The sequence below is a fragment of the Rutilus rutilus genome, assembly GCF_951802725.1.
Source record: "Rutilus rutilus genome assembly, chromosome: 24".
Classification (NCBI taxonomy): Eukaryota; Metazoa; Chordata; class Actinopteri; order Cypriniformes; family Leuciscidae; genus Rutilus; species Rutilus rutilus.
Window position 1 is genome coordinate 5,734,145 of NC_140228.1, and position 19,449 is coordinate 5,753,593.

A 19,449-nucleotide genomic window follows, 5' to 3' on the forward strand; every position below is an offset into this window, starting at 1 on the left:
TTTATTCCTGTGATTTATTCAGCATCATTACTCCAGTCTTCAGTGTCACATGATCCTTCAGAAACATTTCTGATTATTATCAATGTTGAAATTTTTTTTTTTTTCAGAATAGAACAGAAAGTTCGAAAGAACAGCATTTATTTGAAATAGAAATATTTTCATCAATTTAATGCATCCTTGCTAAATAAAAGTATTAATGTATTTTGTGAAAAATGCCTTAAAGTACCATGTGAATACTGCGGTACACTTACAAAAAAAGTTAAGATAAAATATTTATGGCTACTTAAGGCTGAGAATTAAAATGCTCCTCAGAGATGGATGGAATTACTGCTGTCAATAATTAGAGAACATTAAACCATGGCCACCACTTTATAGCTCAACTACATTTATCTGTTTATTGGAAACAAAGATGCCAAGGACAAACTTCCACATGAGCCTCAACTGAAAAACATTCCCAATATTCCACATCCCATTAATGATGGAACGTCCTCACATATGAAGCATCCGTGTGTGTGTGTGTGTGTGTGTGTGTTGAGCCAGACACCAGGGTGTGATGCTATTGCTCTGATGTGGCTCAGCAGGATATGATCTCATCGCCACAGGAAGTTCCAATTATCACCGAGATGAAATTACCCAGCAGGCCTGATCTCGGGTTCCCTGTGGAACAAACATGAAACTAAAGAGATTGACTCATCGACACACACACACCTGTGTCAGGGCAAACTGAAACCCTTCCTGTCGAATGTTTCGAAGCTCTGGCGCCAGTCACTCACACTCTCAAGAGTCTCAGTCTAGTACATGTGAGCACTTCTCCAATACAATACCAGTCAAAAGTTAAGCTTTTTTTTTTTTTTAAGGTTTTTGAAAGAAGTCTCATCAGGGCCTTTTACTGTATTTTGATCAAATAACGCATTATTTGATCAAAATACAGTAAAACCAATAACTGACAATAGTAAGAAATGTTTCTAGAGCAGCAAATCATCATATCAGAATGATTTCTGAAGGATCATGTGACACTGAAGACTGGAGTAAATCACAGGAATAAATGACATTTTACAATATATAATTGTTATTTTAAATTGTAATAATATCTCATTGTTTTTACTGTATTTTTGATCAAATTAATGCAGCCTTGGTGAGCAGAAGATTAATCCAGGCTTAGTGTACATGCAGTACACATGAAGATGAGCCTCCAGATCAGGATCACGGAGGTGCCCTTCGAGAACATCAGGAGGAATGTGGAGGGACAGCTGTGAAAATCGTCTGAGGGACATGACAGTATACTTGTCTTTGTCAATTAAGCAACCAGGAGCCCGAATGCAAGGCCCCTGGGAGACGCCAACTCCAAGACCGTCACATAAGAGCTGTTCATCTGCTCATCCTTTCAAGCCATGTCAAGACTGCCAATAAAATATTCATGGAGCAGGACGCCAGCGTCTCTGAGCTCATGATGCTGGAAGCTGCTACAGGTCAAGCTCCTCTGGACCTCAATGGAGAACACTGAGATCAGAACATCATCTCACCACAGCACTAGAGGAGTTTACTGGATTGCAATTGAAAGAAAATTCAAAACAGGTTCTGGGAAATGAAGTGTTCTTCGACTGTGGTTGATTAAATATGATGAAATCTGCACTACATCACTCCGTTCAGAAGCTTGGGGTCGGTACGATTTTTGTTTTAACGAACATAATGCTTATATTCAGCAAGGATGCATGAAATGAATCAAAAATGACAATTTCTATTTAAAAAAAAAAAAAGTATGTTCTTTTGAACTTTCTATTCATCAAATAATCCTGAGACGGATTTAAATCAGCACAAATGGTTTCAACATTGAAATGTTTCATATTATCTGCATATTAGAATGACATTTAACATCTTACCAACCTCAACTGTACTGTAAATAGTCCCATTAAATTTACGGTGCAACAATTTATGCACAATTTACAAAGATATTAGTTCTGCTCATGTTTCATGAAAATGTATTTCACTCAAAATTCATAAAAAATAAAAATGTGCACGATGCATTGATATGGCAATAAACATTATTTTACGCTTATTAGACATTTTTCATAAAAACAAGGATTAAAAAATTCTGTTAAGCATTAATCAGTAAATCATTCATAAATGTTTCATACATGCACTGTTCCGCTGAATTTACATAATCGTTTTATGCACAATTTACTCTCAAATTAGTTCTGCTTGGCCAGTTCATTTTAAACCCCAAACTTCTGAACGATAGTCAGTCTGTTTATCTGCAGTATCTGTCAAACTTCAAGGCTTTTAAAACGTTTGTGTGTGTGTGTGTGTGTGTGTGTGTGTGTGTGTGTGTGTGTGTGTGTGTGTGTGAAAACTTTCAAACAATGCTTTGGTCAAGCCAACTTTTAAATTTTCATTAAAAACTTCACACATGAATTTCTTAAAATTTCAATTAATTTTAATTCTACTTCTTTACATTCAAACGTACGTTAAAGTTCGCTAGTTCAACTCAAATTCCTGCAGAAATGTCCTGAAAATGCACACTCGATGACTCCTCTCTATTTCAGGAACACGGTTGAGACAAACCCTCATCAAACATATAGCCACTTCTGTCCTCTGCATTAGTGTACATTAAATACGTCAAATCTACAGAAGTGCGATTGGCTCGAAAGATATTTCTTTGTCTCTCAGAGATGCAGTGCTCTGCAAAGGCAAAAGAGAGTAACTATGTATTACGTCAAAATCAAGTTATGACTGTAAATGGGTCTTTTAAACTATGATCTGTCCTGTGACAGTTGGGTTTGGCTCCACTATACAGAGAAAACGCAGTGTGAAATTGACGTCAAATCAATCAAAATGAACTTTGAAACCACTTTTCTCTGTTACGGCATTCTGCCTCTGTAGGCCATGGCGTATATAAAACAGCAAAACTCTGTGGAGTGAAGCAGTAATGTATGTTTATGAGACTGTGCATGCATGTTTGATGAATGTTTGAGTGTTTTTATGGCCCAGGGCTGAAAAACTGGTGCAGAAATCACAGCTGACTGACCAAAATTACAGCAGTCCTGGGATCAGGATAAGAAAGCATGCAAGATTTTCAGTCCTCATACCTCAATCAACAACAGACTGTCTAATTTACATTAGACGTGGATATTTGTAAAGTAAGTAAAAATGCCTTCTTTCTTAATTTTGGAATTATGCGGTCATATTTCCAATCAATCAAATCATGCATCATTTTAAACCGTTCTCTCACATTCTAAAGTTTTCGTGCTCATGTAGTTCAAGCTTAATTTTATTCAACTCAATTATGATTCAATTCAATTCAAGTTTATTTGTAGCGCTTTTCACAACTCGTATTGTTTCAAAGCAGCTTTACAGAAAATGATTATGACTGACATTTATTCATACATGCAATGTCAAAGATGTTTTTCTAGCAAAAGTTCAAAGCATTTTAGACTTTATTTTCTGAATAAATGAGCAAAAACCAAAAAGTGTTACAATTATCCCTGCTGTGCATAAGTATGATGTGTTGAAGAAGCATGCAAGACTGTCAAGAGACAGTGTTTGTGTGCATTTGTGTTTAAAGGTGTGTATGTGTCAGCACAGCTCAGATTCCCTTCATTCTCAAGGCAAAACGCAGCATCCCTGGATAAACTTGCCAATGTCACAAAAATCTGATGCCCAAAGCAGTTTGTTTAATGCGACTGCTATGCATGGGACTCAGGAAACCCATGGATATGATTGGGCCCGACGGGAAGAGGTGTTTCGGGACCGCGCGTCCCAGAACTGTTGATGGAGGCAGACTCTCTGTCAAACACTTATATGTGAGACTGGTCTAGATTACAAGATAATTACAGCAACCTTTCAGCAAGGTGATGACATTGTCAAACACATGCCACTGCAGACATTATGCAGGTTACCATGTTACCAGAGTAAAAAGACAGTATAGTACAAGTTACTGGACATCAGTGTCAGCAACAGGTTAAAACGAGTTATATTTCCTTAAAGGGGTGCCCTTTTCACAAGATGTAAAATAAGTCTCTGATGTCGCCAGAGTGTGTATGTGAAGTTTTAGCTCAAAATACCCCACAGATATTTTTATATAGCATGTTAAAGTTGTCACTTTTTGAGGGTGAGCAAAAACGCACATTTTGTGTCTGTTTCTTTAAATGCAAATGAGCTGCTGCTCCCGGCACAGGGGGCGGAGCTTCAAGAGCTTGTGTCCTTTTACCTCACACACACATGCACTGGAAATGTCAAAAACTTTTAGCCTTTTATGTTCAAACCGGAGTCAGACAAAGATGGAGAGACTCAAGAAGAAGTGACAACATGTAGACAACATTTCTGAATGGATAGTTGATGAATTTATGTATCTTATGTGTACTTATCTTCTAGTCATAGATTAGCATATTCTGTCTTGATAATCTATAAATCGCGTTCGTTCTATCTATCTATCATGCATCTGTAAGTGTGCCAACAGTGTCTCCTATATATGGAAGACAGATGACAAACAGGTGCTCAGTAAGTCTTTTTAAATCTCTGCTCCTTCTCAAGCAATATGTCACTTGAAATCAAGCCACAAGCATCACGTGATTAGTTTGTACCTTTTTCACACGTGCTGCCTGAGATCTGTATTTATGCTGCTGTAGTCATAACTCCATGACACTCATTACATTACTGTAGAAATAACAGTTTCTCCCTCTGTACATTACAGCTGAAGCAAAAAAGTATTTGGCCATTTAAGCCACACTTTAAACCATCTGAATGTCAGTGCATTAGATAATAAAATCACAGAGCAAATGGCATGTGCTGTACAAGCTTTTCTCTTCACAAACTTTTACCTAATGCAATGGCATTCACACATGGAATTGTGTCTTAAAGGGAAAGTTCACCCAAAAAATAAGATGATTTTTTGGAAGAATGCATTTGTCCATACAATGAAAGTTATACTAACGTTTTTCTAAATATCGTCTTTTGTGTTACACATACACTGAAAAAAAATTGGTAAAGAAACAATTTACTCTCAGAAATTGCTAGTGAATTTCACAAACAATTTTAAAGAAACAGCAAGTAACCAATTGAATTAAATGCAAAATTCTGCAGTATTTTCAGTAATGCATTAATTATGCTTTCTAATGCACCTTATAATGCATTGTGTGGTCTCATGAATAATCGTAACATACATTATAATACGTGTCTATTCATTGTTGCACCTTTAGAAAGTATAATGCATTAAAACACATGACAAACAACCAATTTCAGACACAACAATGAATCTGCAAATATTATATTACCTTATAAAGTACATTATAATAATGCATTATACATAAAGTCCTTAAGTAAAACGCTCCTGTATTTTCTTGCAAATTGTACTCCGATAATGTAATTTATTTAATTAAAAAATATATTTTTTACAGTGTAAAATTTTTCCTACAGGTTCAGAATAATATGAGGGTAAGTAAATTATGTTTATTTTATTTTTTGGGGGGTGAACTATCACTTTAAGCGTTTTTGGGGTCACTGTATGCACTGTAAACTTCAAATGTAAATATTAATGAGATAAGTTTTGAGCATTTAGGATGCATACATTAGAGGATTTGTTCTCAATAACCTTCAGAAGTGTCACGTGCAACTGCACAGTATTACTTGCAGTGCAGTCGCTGTGTGTGTGTGTGTGTGTGTTGATCGGATGCCTTCAGAGAGACAGAGACTTGAGCGATCGATAAACGATCAGTCAATAGTCCACAGAGAATGAGGAAGAAGGGAGTCTGGTGCCTTTAGTCATAATTGAAGATGTTAAAATGAGTCCATAATGCATTCCTCTCGTTTCCAGCCACTCCCCCTCTCAAATATCCATCTCCATCCATCTCTCACAGCTCGGCTTCCTCCATCTCTGTCCCCCCCCCCCCGTATTCCTTACATCTGACCCTCTCTCGCTCATGCTTTGCTCTAGTGCACAGCTCAGGCTGCGTGGAGAGCAGGATTGCAGCAGTGTTGCACGCCAGCGTGTGTGTGTGTGTGTGTGTGTGTGTTGGACTCTCAGAGAGGACTGATGTTGGTATGAAAAACACGAAGATTATCGCTCAGCTCATAAATGTTTCACACTTCACCCGCATGATGAATCTACAGCGAGTGGCTTTAAATCACGCCAGCAATATCCTTTCTTTCACCTCTCTCATTCACCTTCCACTGTCCGTCCTTTTTGTCTCGTCTAGTCCTGGTAGGTTGGAGATCACTGGAGTGTTACTGCAGGCTACGGATCGGTGTTGTCTACTAATGCATGACCGGAGAGAAACAGAGCACTGTGACACCAGTCGAATGCTTTGCGAGAAACCATGTTCTCTTTTTTTTAAAGTGTTTTGCATAAATACGTTCAGATAAATAAGAATTATCCGTGAAACACAAGCAGAATCAATTTCCGTGTAAAAATCTTAATGTAAATTTCTGCATTCAATTTAATTTAAACAGCAGAAAGTAGGATGGATTTATCCATTATTTACCAAGAAATGTGTTCTCCTTTAATTATGAATAATGTCCAAAAAGTGTAAAATAGTGTTTTAGCATCTTATTTGCTGTCACTAAATTGTATTAATTCAGCTGATATTTAGTCATACTTTTTTTGGTGAATTTTGAGAAAATAGTGAATAAACTGTTGCATTCAGTTCAATGCAACAATTTAGATATGAATACATTTATGAATGATTTACTCAGAAATGTGTTATTCTTGTTTTTATGAACAAGGCCCGATAAGTGTTTAATGCACATTTTCTTTTTTTAGGAATCGTAAAAAAAAAAGAAGTCTCATGTTCACCAAGGCCGCATTTGATCAAAAATACAGTAAAATCTGTATTATTGTGAAATATTGTTTCGATTTAAAAGAACTGTTTTCTATTTGAATATGTTGTAAAATGTAATGATCAAAGCTGAATGTTCAGCATCATTACTCCAGTCTTCAGTGTCACATGATCCTTCAGAAATCATTCTAATATGATGATTCGCTGCTCAAGAAACATTTATTATTATTATCAATGTTGAAAACAGATGCGCTACTTCATATTTTTGTGGAACTGAGACACTAATAAAATTATTTTGTCACATTATACATGTATTTACTGATAAATGTATTGCATCCTTGCTGAATAAAAGTAATACTTTGAGAAAAAAATACCCCAAAATTTTGGTAATGGTAGTAAATAATTTAAATATGTGATTCAAATTTAAAAAATTTAAATGCATTCCATATATATATCCGCCATCAGTCACCTTGCTCTCTAGATAGCAATCAGCACTGGACATTAAAAACCTTTATCGTTCGACCACTAATTGATTGTGTTTACCATATGCAAACATGCATGTTAATGCTTGCATGTGCTCAGCAACAACTATACAGTAAACCCCGGCTGACAACATGGTGAATGAACTGTGGCAAATATTGACCAGCGAGTGACATTTGGACAATGAAGACGCATTCCTCAGGTATAAGTCTAAATCCATCAGTAAGCGCACAAACACACAGCAGACAGCGATTGCGCACGTCTCGTCCATGTGGACGATCCTTTTAAGCTCTTCCCTAAAAATTCACACAGTAAAGTCATTATATCTAGTTTCGGATAGGAAGATCAGAGTACCTCTATGACATAATGTGTTGAAAAGCTTTTGAATTGTACAGCCATTCATCTCAATTTCATCTAAAATCATGAAAGACACGTGATAATCACCAAACATGCTGATAAAACAACTTTAAAAAGCATATGGCCTGCTATAAGTGAGTCACCATTGACAAATGCACATGGATTTTCTTTATACACACAACCTCAATTCACTTCCTCAGCTGAACCTGATACATCCACACACACCAGCAGTGTATGCACACACTGGGGCATTTGCTTTCAAATATTTGACTATGCCTCTGAGCCAAAATATGAGTGATAGTCTATCATATTTGTGCACTATCAATCAAATGCACCCTGTCTCTGGAGCAGCGGTTCGCCCTGTATCAGCAGTTGTAATCGCATCAGATTGAACGTTATTCGCTCTGAAAACACAGCCCACATTTAAATGAAAATGACCAAGGATGCGATTAAGAAACATGCGTCTGTGTTTCCTGCGTCAGGCATCAGAAGCATAAAAGATTCATAAGAGCAGTGGGTTTTATGGGCTATAAATGCAGTAATGGTGGCTGCTACTGTAAGGTGCAACACTTTAAAACAGCTGAAACAAAGACTGCAGATGAATCTAACAGGGGCGATAACATGCAATTACACGCAGAAATATGAGAAAGGTATGTGTTTGATGGTGATGCAATGTGTGATTCTGGGGGAATATCCAGTTCATTTTTACAGGCTGATAACTGCACCCTTCAAAACTCATTTAACCAGCTTGGGTCAACTACTGAAATCATGCAACTTTCTCCAGCCACTGCAACAGTCTGATGATGATGATGGAGGAGGAACTGCATACACACACACACACACACACACACACGTTACTGCACGATTACTCATTTAGCTAATGCTTTTATCTACACTGACTTACAACCTCAGGTTAAATGTCTTGATCAACACTGTCAAAATATGTTTGAAATTGTGAATAAAATGAAGATTACTGGAGCACATTTGTACAAGAAAATACTTCAGCCTTTCTACTTTACAACGTCGTGTTCAATTCAATATTTTAATTGCCGTGTTACAAGCAATTTCTGAGTGAAAATTGTTTTAAAGTTCAGCGAAGTCCCACAACTTCTCAATTACCAGTTCAGATCTTTAACTACTCCAGAGTGATCAATTACTAAATTAGCCATTATCTGACGCTTTTATCCAAAGCCACTTACTATAAAAAAATCACTTACTGTACACTCATGACGTATCTTTGCTTCATGGCACAGTGATACTTCAACTCTCATGGGGTTTGAACCTACAAACGTTCAGTTACCAACCCACTAGGCTGCATCACCTTACAGTAGGTTAATAAACTATAATGTTACCTAAATATCCACACTCAGATAGCTTCTAGATTTACTAAGTAAAAACAAGCATAAAGGCACAACGACCTCCCATCTCACAGTTAACTCACAGTTAAAAGTTGAGTTAAATACAATGAAGTATTTAGCATCCCTTGTGAAGGAATAAGAGTGCACAGATTTCTTAATTATTCATTTAGTTGATGCCTTCATCAAAAGTGACTAATTACTGGTTCAATCCCTCTGGAGTAACTTGAGGTTAGGGGTCTTATTCAAGGGCACAATGATATCTGATCAACACTTATGGCGTTTGAACTTTCAGTTTCCATGCAAGTTAGTTCAGAGGGTTAGCAGAAGTGTACACTAACTACACTCGTAAAAAGAAAGCGAGTTTTTACAGAGTTGCAGCTGAAGAACAATTCGGTTTCCTCAAAGAACCTTTCAGAAAAAAGTTCTTAAAATAACCATTTTTTTTCTTAGTGTGAAGAACATTTTATGCAGTGCAAATGTTAAAGGTTCTTGATGAAACCCTCAATGGCAATAAAGAACTTTTATTTTTGCACTTGCAAAAGGGGGTGTTTGAAGCGATTCAATGAACCATTTAGGTTCCCAAAAGAATCAAACGTTCTTAAAAAGAAAAAAAATGTTCTTATAATTTAAAGAATATTTTAATAATCTAAATAACTCATAAAGAACCACTAAAGAAGAAGAGAGTACATTTCAAACTCAAACTCAAGGGCACAATGCACAAACCCTTCTGATTTTGGAACCTAAAACCTTCAGTTACCAACCAAACTAGTTTATGCATACAACATTTGGGGTCTTCAAAGAGCACGTAGATGTTCTAAGTTCATGGATTCGACAACATTTCAGCCCACCAGCACCATGAGTTAACGGAGCTGTCCATGCGTAAAGAGGTGCTGAACACTCACCCGCGCGTATTTGGATGAATAAGGGTCCTCGAAGAGCGCCCAGATCCGGGGTCGCCACACGCGCCACCAGCCCGCTTTCCTGTTGTCCTCCTGCAGGCAGAGCCGCTTCAGGTCTCCGTCCCCCGCGAGCGCAGGGTCGTCGTCCGGTACCTCCGGCTCGGGCGTCTCAAAGCTGTCCAGCGCCTCCTCCGCGTCCCGGTGCTGCCGGTAGTTCATCCAGCAGCACGCCTCCACGTCGGTCTCATCGATGCCCCAGAAGGCGAGCTCCTCCTCGAACAGCGGGCCGCACACGTCGTTAGGGCAGTGCAACTTGCCCGTCCGGTAGTAGTTGAGGATGAACGAGAAGACGGACGGGTGCCTGTCGAAGAAGAACTCGTCTGACTTCGCGTCGTAGTCGAAGTTGCTGAAGGCGTCCGGCTCAGTGAGCCACGACAGGCGCGTCCCGGGAAGCGTCTTCAGCGTGCTCCGGTACGTCTCGTGCCTCACGCCGCCGCAGTTGATGACGATTTTCTCGCTTTCCGACGGGCAAGTCATGTCGGCGCTGTAACATGCTTTGTTGGACGACTTGTTCCCACCCTTGCGCCCTTTGAATGAGGAGACACACACCGAACTGAGCATAGGGGAGGGAGAGGAGGAGAAAAAACGAAGAGGGGAGGAGAGAAGAGCGGTCTGTGGGGGAGGAGGGAGGGAGGGAGGGGGGAGAGAAAGAGGGAAGATGTTTAGTAAAGGTATAAGGAAGGGATCTTGCACATCATACGGGGGTCCCGCTATTGATATGCCAAAAATACTGCAGTGACATGAAGGTTGCCATGTGACCTTGTGTGTGTGGCAAAAGTTGCTTCATGCGTGCGCGTAATTGACGCATGACTTTATCATCAAGATTATAATCAACATCAGGATTAAAGAATACATGCATGTCATACACTCTTAAAAATAAAGATTCCAGAATGGTCCCAGCATCTCACACTGCAGGACTTCCCAAGAGTATTTCATGTAAACTAATCAACTTATCTGTAAGACACTAACAAAGATCAGAGCACATCGAATAACAATCGTACAATACAAAGGGCTTTGATGCCGTTTTAAACACACAGGACACATTAACCAACAGGATCATAAAAACAATGGTCCCTTAGCACGAGTTATCCACAATGAGATTTACAGGTATTCATCTAGGATGCTTTTATCTGATGCAACTCGCAAATGACAAATGCAAACAGAAACGAGAAAACAATAAGTAGAGCTTCTAGACAACAGAACAGAATGCAAGTTGAGTATTATATAACTGGCAGTCAAACAATTCATTATTATTATGTTTCTCTCTCAATACTCAAATGTGATCAAAACGACTGAAAAGGGTCATTTTAGTATACCAAAAGTCATTAATCCATGAAACCGAAGGAATATTTCATATATAATTGAATGTAATTGCATGCATGTCGACTACAGATACTGTCTGTCAATCCATCATTCATGCGTATTGCTTTCAGACATCCTTTGGCCCGCAACTCTCAAAGCTACGCCACTGCTAGACGCAACTGAGGGCGAGAGACTACTGCGACTGATTAGAATTCTATCTGTCTCTCTTTCCCTCCGTCTCTCTATCTCTTTAAATGAAGCAGCTAATAAGTCAAGAGCTTCACTGCAGCTTCATTGCATGGAGGGAACGAGAGAGAAAGAGAGACAGAGGGAGATAGAAAGGTGCTCATTATGCACACACAGCAGTACAGCACTGTAGCCGAGCGTCACTGAGCAGGAGGGGGTGTGAGCGAGAGAGAGGGAGAGCGAGCGAGAGAGGTTTGGAGAGAACAGTGCAGTTTTGCTGCAGTAAAACCCTGAGTTTGTGCATCTCCCTCTTCTTCCCCTCTCTATTATTGTAGTAGAGCCCTGTTCGAAATGGTTGATTTACTTGCTTTTAAAGTATTCATTCCATTTTGCTCTCTTTCTCTTCCTATCCCATCTCTGTTCCCCCCCCCCCCTCCCTTACCTTTCTCCTCCTCTCCTCCTGCCCCCCCATCCCCCCATCCCATGCTCTCCAAATCCGCATTAAGGAATCACAATTCACTGAGAACGACTCTGGAGTCCAGCATCACTTACTTTTCTCTTTTCTACTACATCACCTCCTTTCAGCTGATTCCTTCTTCATTTCATTTCACAAGCACTTTCTCCTTCTTCCATTACTCTTTCTGCCTCTTTTTTTTTTTTTTTTTTTGTCCATTCTGTCTATTTAATCGCACTTTTCGGCAGCTTGAAACTCAACTCCTTAGTCACTTTCCTTTCTGTCTATTCAAATTCTTTTCTAGGCATTCTGGTGAAAGTTAGTCAACTCTCGCAGAAATGCATTTAAACAGCTTGAGCAAGAGGGATCTAGAGAAGAAAGTCAAGAAAGAGGACGGAAATATTAAAGGTAAGACTATTTACTTCTGATAGCGGATGTATGCGATGTCTGCAAGAGTTGTGCTGTTTATGTTAGTGTAGAATATATAAGGTTGTGGTAACTTTATCATAGAAGTAAGTGAATTAAGTTATAACTTGTTTTTAAACTTTAAATACACTAAGTAAATGTAAAGTAAAACAAAGATTATAGGAGCAAATACTATTTCAGTTTTTCTGCTTCAAAATGTTACATTTAATTCAATGTGTTACTTGCTATTTCTTTGTAATTATCTGTGAAATTTCCATTTCTGAGTGAAATTTGTTTCATTTTTTAAACCCTGACTAGTATTCACAGTGATTGACTTAAAACTACTGTACATTAGCACCAGAAGTTAAAATACTGTACTTGTGCTTGCATAAAAAAATGATTTTGTATATCATATTGATTTTGTTGCATATGAGCTTTCAGATTAACGCAGGTAAAGCAATATAGAAATAGTGAGTTCAAAGCAGTTCAGGTGCATAAATGTGACTCAGAGAGCATGTTAATGGAATAATGTGATACTTAAATGAACCCAGAGGAGGGATTATTAAAGAAAACAATTAAAAAAGTGAGATAATCGAATGCACAGATGGAGGAAAAGTGAAAAAAGCTGGCATAGAGGTCGAGGGGAAAGATATTAGAGCAATAATGAAGAAAAATAGAAGCTTTTGTTGAAAACTAAATAAATGCAGACTCAGAAGTTTGAAGAGGGCTGATATCAGCACCTCGGACAGCAGCAACTAGACAAACAAAGAGAAAAGAGGATGTGGAATGAGTTACGGGTAGAGAAAAAGTAAGGATTGGGCCCAGGAAGGTACTTTCAAACTATGCACTCAAAATATGCATTAAAAAAAAGCATAAACGACTATTTATTAGAATCAATTACGGTTTGGTAGATTAAGTTAATATTAGGGAAAATATTAAGAAATATTGATTACATGATGAGGAACATATACATGACTAAAAAAGAATATGCAAAAGTTTAAAATGACTAAAAGCGTAATCCCTGCTGAAGTGCTGAAGAATTGAGAGGGTTAATATTTGACTGTGTGTGTGTGTGTGTGTGTGTGTGTGTGTGTGTGTTTGCAAGGCAGGCACCAGAACTGAGCTCGGCAGCAGTGGTGACGTTTTATTTCATTTATATATTTATTTTTAAAAAATTTGGAAGGGGGAGGGAGAGGGGGTCACAAAGAGAAGGTGAGAAAAACAAGTAGATAAAAGAGAAGTAGGCAAGAAAAAAAGAGAGGGTTTAGAGATCATGCGAGCGGCGTGAGAAATCCTGAAACACAGGGTGAGGGAGACGAGGTATAATTACCCAGCGCATTCACCCTCTCCTGTGTGTGTGTGTGTGTGTGTGTGTGAAGGCATGTGACACAGAACCTGCGCAAAATAAGAAAACACAGTGAGAAGTAAAAATGCTGGTAGCACTGAAGAGGAAATGGAAGCTGAAGGAGAGAAGGAGAGGGTGAGCAGTGGAGGACTGCAGTGACGCTAATATACATTAGCAGTAACACTGCAGCAAGAGGGGGAGGGAGAGAAGAACAGATCAGGAGAGACCAGCACCGGCAGAGAGAGGGGGGAGGGGACAAGAGAGAGAGAGAGAGAGAATTTAAAAGACTGGAGAGAGTTAGTGACTTACGTTCCTGTACTTGGGAAAAAAATGGAAAGCCTGCTCATGAAAGAGAGCGAGAGATGGGAAGGGGGGCTGGAAAAGAAGGAACACAAGCAAATGAAAAGGAAAATGCAGGAGATGTGAAGACGAAAAAGAAAAAAAGCCAATCGTTGTCATGCGTTCGACAAGTAAGAGTAGGTCTTAGCCATAAAAGCTGGAAACTTAAAGGTGATTTTGATGTTAAAATGTCCTATTATCCTGCCTAATATAAAAAGACAACTATTAGTAAATCAATTGTAGGTTGATATCCTTAAAACACACACATACACACACAAAAATGTGAATCTGTGCTGCTTTTATAACATTGCTCTGTTTATTTGATCATCACAACCAGCCCTACACAGCAACACTGACTCGACCAATGCAGTGGGTTTGGGGTGGAGTGTCCTGTTTCTGACCAATGGCAGACAGGGGGCGTGTCATGGGCTGTTCCGAATAGAATACTGCGCAGTCTATTGCATATTACGACTGAAACAGTCAATATATGCATTAATCAGAATAAACAATTATTTCATCAATAGGCTACAGTTAATTAGCATAACTGTAGGCTGTTTACTGTTGCCAAGCAATTAACTTGCTATATTATAGTCACAGGCATGTTTATTGTTAGGGGCGTGTTTTACAACAGTTTCAAACATCCAATCAGAATGTTGAGTCAGAACTATCTATCTAATTAAGAACAGAAGATTACAAAAATGAACCTGAGAAATTAAAATAACCATTAAAAATAACAAATAGAATAAGAATCGAGAAAAAAAAAGTACCCTGCTGCATCATTTACTTTACCTCATGTTGTTCCAAACCTGTATTACTTTCTTTCGTCTGTGGAGCATGAGAGAAGATATTTGGAAGAATGTTGGCAAACAGTTTTGGTTCCCATTGACTCGCATTGTATTTTTGTTCATGCAATGAAAGTCAACAGGAACCAAACCTGTTTGGTTACCAGCACAAGTTCACAGAAGAAAAAGTCATACTGGTTTGAACAACATGAGGGTAAGTAAATAATGACAATTTAAATTTTTGGATGGACTATTCCTTTAAAGCAGCTGGTTTGAGTTGGTCTCCCTAGCCTGACCAGCTGAAAAGTGGCCAAAACCTCTTTAAAACCACCAACAGATGAGCCTGGCCAGACTGGGAGACCAGCAAAAATATTTAGGCTGGTTTAAGATGTTTACTTTTTCAGCAGGAAAGGGTACATAAAGGACAAAATGCAAAAAAATAATGAGTAAACTGCAAGATAATATACCTTAAGCCACGGTCACACTAGACTTTGAGCATGCGAAATTTCTTCGGACTCTGCATCGGTCATGATATGATGTCACGCTATGAAGCATCTTTTTCATAAACATGAATTCAACATATAACAAGAAGTAAAAAAAATACAATCTACTCGACTTTACTGCAAAAATATTGTTCTTTTAACTCAGCCAAGAGATCACGCCTTGACGCATCGATCTTCTAGTCACATGTCTTCATGTGATGCAAATTCGCAGGTCAGAGTTCACCAAACTTGAAAATTGGAACGCAGCGAAATGTAAAACTTTTCGCTTGAGCTTGCGTTTCCGGTCTGACCAAGCGGCAACCTTCGTGTCTCTCTCTTGAATCCAACACGGAAGTGATTTAAACTGCAATTCATCGACTGGCCACTAGTGTCAGGCTCCAAAAAGAGAGTCAATCCCATAGACCCCCATATTAAAATGCCCAACTTTACAGCAGAAAAAAATGTGTTTACAGCCTGGTACAAAAAGTGGTTTAGGTCTATATTGCTAAATGTGCCCTTCATGACAACTGTGGGCCACAAGGGGCAATTGCATTAGGGCAGTGACAGGTGGATTGCCGCTACCGTCACTACTAATCGTTTGTCTGCTGTCTGTTAGCGTCACGTTACCTGAGCTAATCCCGCCTCTTTGCCCATTTTTGGTTATCCGGAAGTGATGTGCTGCCAAGATGGCGACGGCCGGCTCCGCCCACTTGTGCTTCAAAAATGCTCTTCAGAAACCTACGGGTGACGTCACGGACACTGCGTCCAAATTTTTTTAGCCTATGGGTCTGACGCATTCGCATGCGTTTGAATGGAAGTCAATGGAGTGTGACCGGCCCTTAAGTCAGGTCAGACGCCATATTGAATTTACAATGGCAAGAAATGTATAAAGGTGCTAGGTCACGTAATTTCCACAATTCACAACTTTGAGTTTTTGTCAACCAAATAGTTTTTTCCCCCAGAAAGACATTTAGTCAGCTGAACAATCAGAGTATTGTTAAACAATTTTGTACAATCCAAACTTCTTTCCCTCAAAGCCTCATTTTTATTCCTGTCAAAAATTACAGTAAATATGGCACTACCCTAATTAAGGTCTATAATGTAAATGACAGAAAGCGATAGAAGACCTTAAAGGGATAGTTCACCCAAAAATGAAAATTAGCGCATGATTTTCTCACCCTCAAGTCATCCTAGGTGTATATGACATTCTTCTTTCAGACGAATACAATCAGAGTTATATTAAAAAAAGTCCATGAAAGTGCATCCATCCATCATAAAAGTGCATCCATCCATCATAAAAGTGAATCTATCCTTCATAAAAGTGCATCCATCCATCATAAAAGTGAATCTATCCATCATAAAAGTGCTCCACACGGCTCCAGGGAGTTAAAAAAGGCCTTCTGAAGCGAAGCGCTGCGTTTGTGTGAGAAAAATATCCATATTTAACACGTTACAAAGTAAAATTCTAGCTTCCGGCCAAACGCAGTCTACTTGCGCCCAAAGCGCAACTTACGCATAAGTTGCGCTTTAGGCGTTAAGTGGAATCCGTATGTTCGTTTGGCTGGAAGCTAGTTATTTTACTTTATAAAGTTTTAAATATGGATATTTTTATTACACAAATGGAACGCTTCGCTTCAGAAGGCCTTTTTTAACTCCCCGGAGCTGTGTGGAGCACTTTTCTGATGGATGGATGCACTTTTATGATGGATAGATGAACTTTTATGATGGATAGATGCACTTTTATGGACTTTAAAACAGAAATGGCCATTCACTGCCATTATGAAGCTTGGAAGAGCCAGGACATTTTTTAATATAACTCCGATTGTATTCGTCTGAAAGAAGAATGTCATATGCACCTAGGATGACTTGAGGGTGATTAAATCATGGGCTAATTTTCATTTTTGGGTGAACTATCCCTTTAAGTTGCAATAGGCATGATATGTATTCCAAAACTCTCCTCATCTTATAGCTCCCCATCTACAGTATATTAAAGTCTGGCAGCCCCTCACATGTTCCCGTCTGGTGCAGTGGAGCCCCATCAGGACATGAAGGGAACTGCACCGATGCAGAGTGCTGCAGTCGCCTCCCCTTTGCAGTGACACCACACACACACACTCACACACACACTCTCTCTCTGTTCCCTGATCTGATCTTTGCGCCAACAATTTCAACCATTCTATCGAGACATTCATCAAAAACGCACACCGTCCCACGTCTTCCTCTCCCTCCTTCAAAGGTCAAAACATTAGATCCACTGATGCAGAAAGAAATATGTGCAGACAGAGAGAGAGAGAGAGAGAGAGAGAGAGAGAGAGAGAGAGCACGTTAAAATGACATTTTCCCTGCCTGCTAGCAGTCTTATCTCGCGGACGCACGGGGTATTTATTGAAACAAAAATACTTCAGCAATAAAACCCGAAATGCATGATTCACATCATAAAAATCCTCTCGGATAGACAGGACATCACGTGACGCACTGGTGCTGTGTCTATTTCAGCAGCTGTGAACACAACATCTCAGCAGCAGACTCTGTGATTGTGAATGTGTGTGTGTGTGTGTGTGTGTGTGTGCGCGCGCGCGCGCGCGAGAGAGAGAGTCAGTGCGTCTCACATTTTCATTCAGCGACGTGCTACAGACCGCAGTGGAAAGCAAAGCAGACTCCATATTGTCTGCTTCAGCTGCTGTGTAGAAAAGCGTTTCCTTCCTTAAGGGCAAACTATCATTCTGGGCTACCTGTGAGCACACATAGCAGCCCATTATCCTCCAAACAAAAGAGCGCGCAACTGCGCCATTGGCTGCCAGCGGAGCTCTTCCTCTTTTTGGAAACGTGTGCTGCACACTAACATTTTTTATTACATTTTAGTAAACAGCTCGTAAACGTACTTTATGTCTAGAATTATTAGTAAGATACAAATTTTATATGCAGATTACATTGAAAGTAAACATTTTAAAATAATCAAAAGATCTAACTATGCTTTGGTAACCATAAAAAGTGAATTAAGAAATTTTGTGTGGTTGAGAGAGGATGAATAATAATCCTTAATGAACAGAGTAGCAAAACATTTCAAGTTGAAAATAGAATAATATACATAACTAACAAATGCTACAGCAACTCCAACAGAAGTATTTTAGGTTTCATACACTGTACAAAATTATATGATCAATAAGTTATGACAACATGTTTTTACATTGCTTTAACTCAATTTTAAAGCAATTTTTAACTTTTTTTTATAATTAAGCTCATAAAAAAAAAAAAAAAAAAATCAGTTGAATGTAATTTAAGTTAAAATGACTTAAAGATTCAAGTTGGCCCTTCATTTATAAATGAATTTTTTTAAGTGTAGCTACCTTTGACTGTCAGTGGCAAACAGACGTTGTGTATAAAACAGAAATCTAAGCCTGCATAACCAGAGACTGAGAAATATAAGGGATTACGAGAAATATGAAATGAGTTAGAGGTCAAAGTTGCTAAATGAGGAAAGTGTATCATCTTACAGCAGTGTAACCCCTTCCTCACCTCTGCGTCTGAGAGCGCAGCTCTTTCTCAAGTTTAACAGCAATTACAGCAAAGTGTCTGAAGAGAGAGAGACAGAGAATCTATTAGCGGACTAGCAGAGATGGGGCACAGTGACATCATCACGTAAATGTCAACGGACCCACAAGGACTGTCTTGACTGAAATACAGACAGTTAACTTAGAAGTATAAAAGACAAGGTTCTTTAAAAAAAAATAAACTGAAAAGATAATACAACTTGTTGGGTTTTACTGGATCAGTGTGTGTTCTGAATCCAACAACCAACTATTGAAATGTTACCGTTTTGTTGCTAATAACTGATATATTTCTGTAACTTAGGTTTAACAATTATATAAGATCATACTTGCTTATAAAGAACAATAATAAATAACAAAAATCATCTCAGCATTTCAGCATGTAATCCACTGCCATCTGCAGTACATAACTTTTTACTCTGTCCACGGATCAATCGACCCTAAAATCGGGATAAATAGCAGACAATATTTTACAGATACCAATGAGAACAGAGCGTATGCTTCAAGAAGTCTACAGTTTTGATATGTCAAAAGTAGCACAGCAGCTGTCTTCAACCTTGATAATAATCAGAAATGTTTCTTGAGCATCAAATCATCATATTAGAATGATTTCTGAAGGCTCATGTGACACTGAAGACTGGAGTAATGATGCTGAACATTCAGCTTTGGTCACAGGGATAAA

The 19,449-nt window shown here is 38.8% G+C and overlaps 1 protein-coding gene across 2 annotated transcripts in view; it reads right to left on the reverse strand.

The window, feature by feature from the left end:
* Positions 1-19,449, reverse strand: part of kcnc3b (potassium voltage-gated channel, Shaw-related subfamily, member 3b) — a 55,558-nt gene that overhangs the window by 34,817 nt on the left and 1,292 nt on the right. For both annotated transcript variants that reach the window (XM_084399538.1, XM_084399537.1), the window contains exon 2: positions 9,868-10,536. In XM_084399538.1, coding sequence (XP_084255664.1) covers positions 9,868-10,485 — 618 coding nt within the window. In that variant the 5' untranslated portion in view covers positions 10,486-10,536. The remainder of the gene's footprint in view (positions 1-9,867; positions 10,537-19,449) is intronic.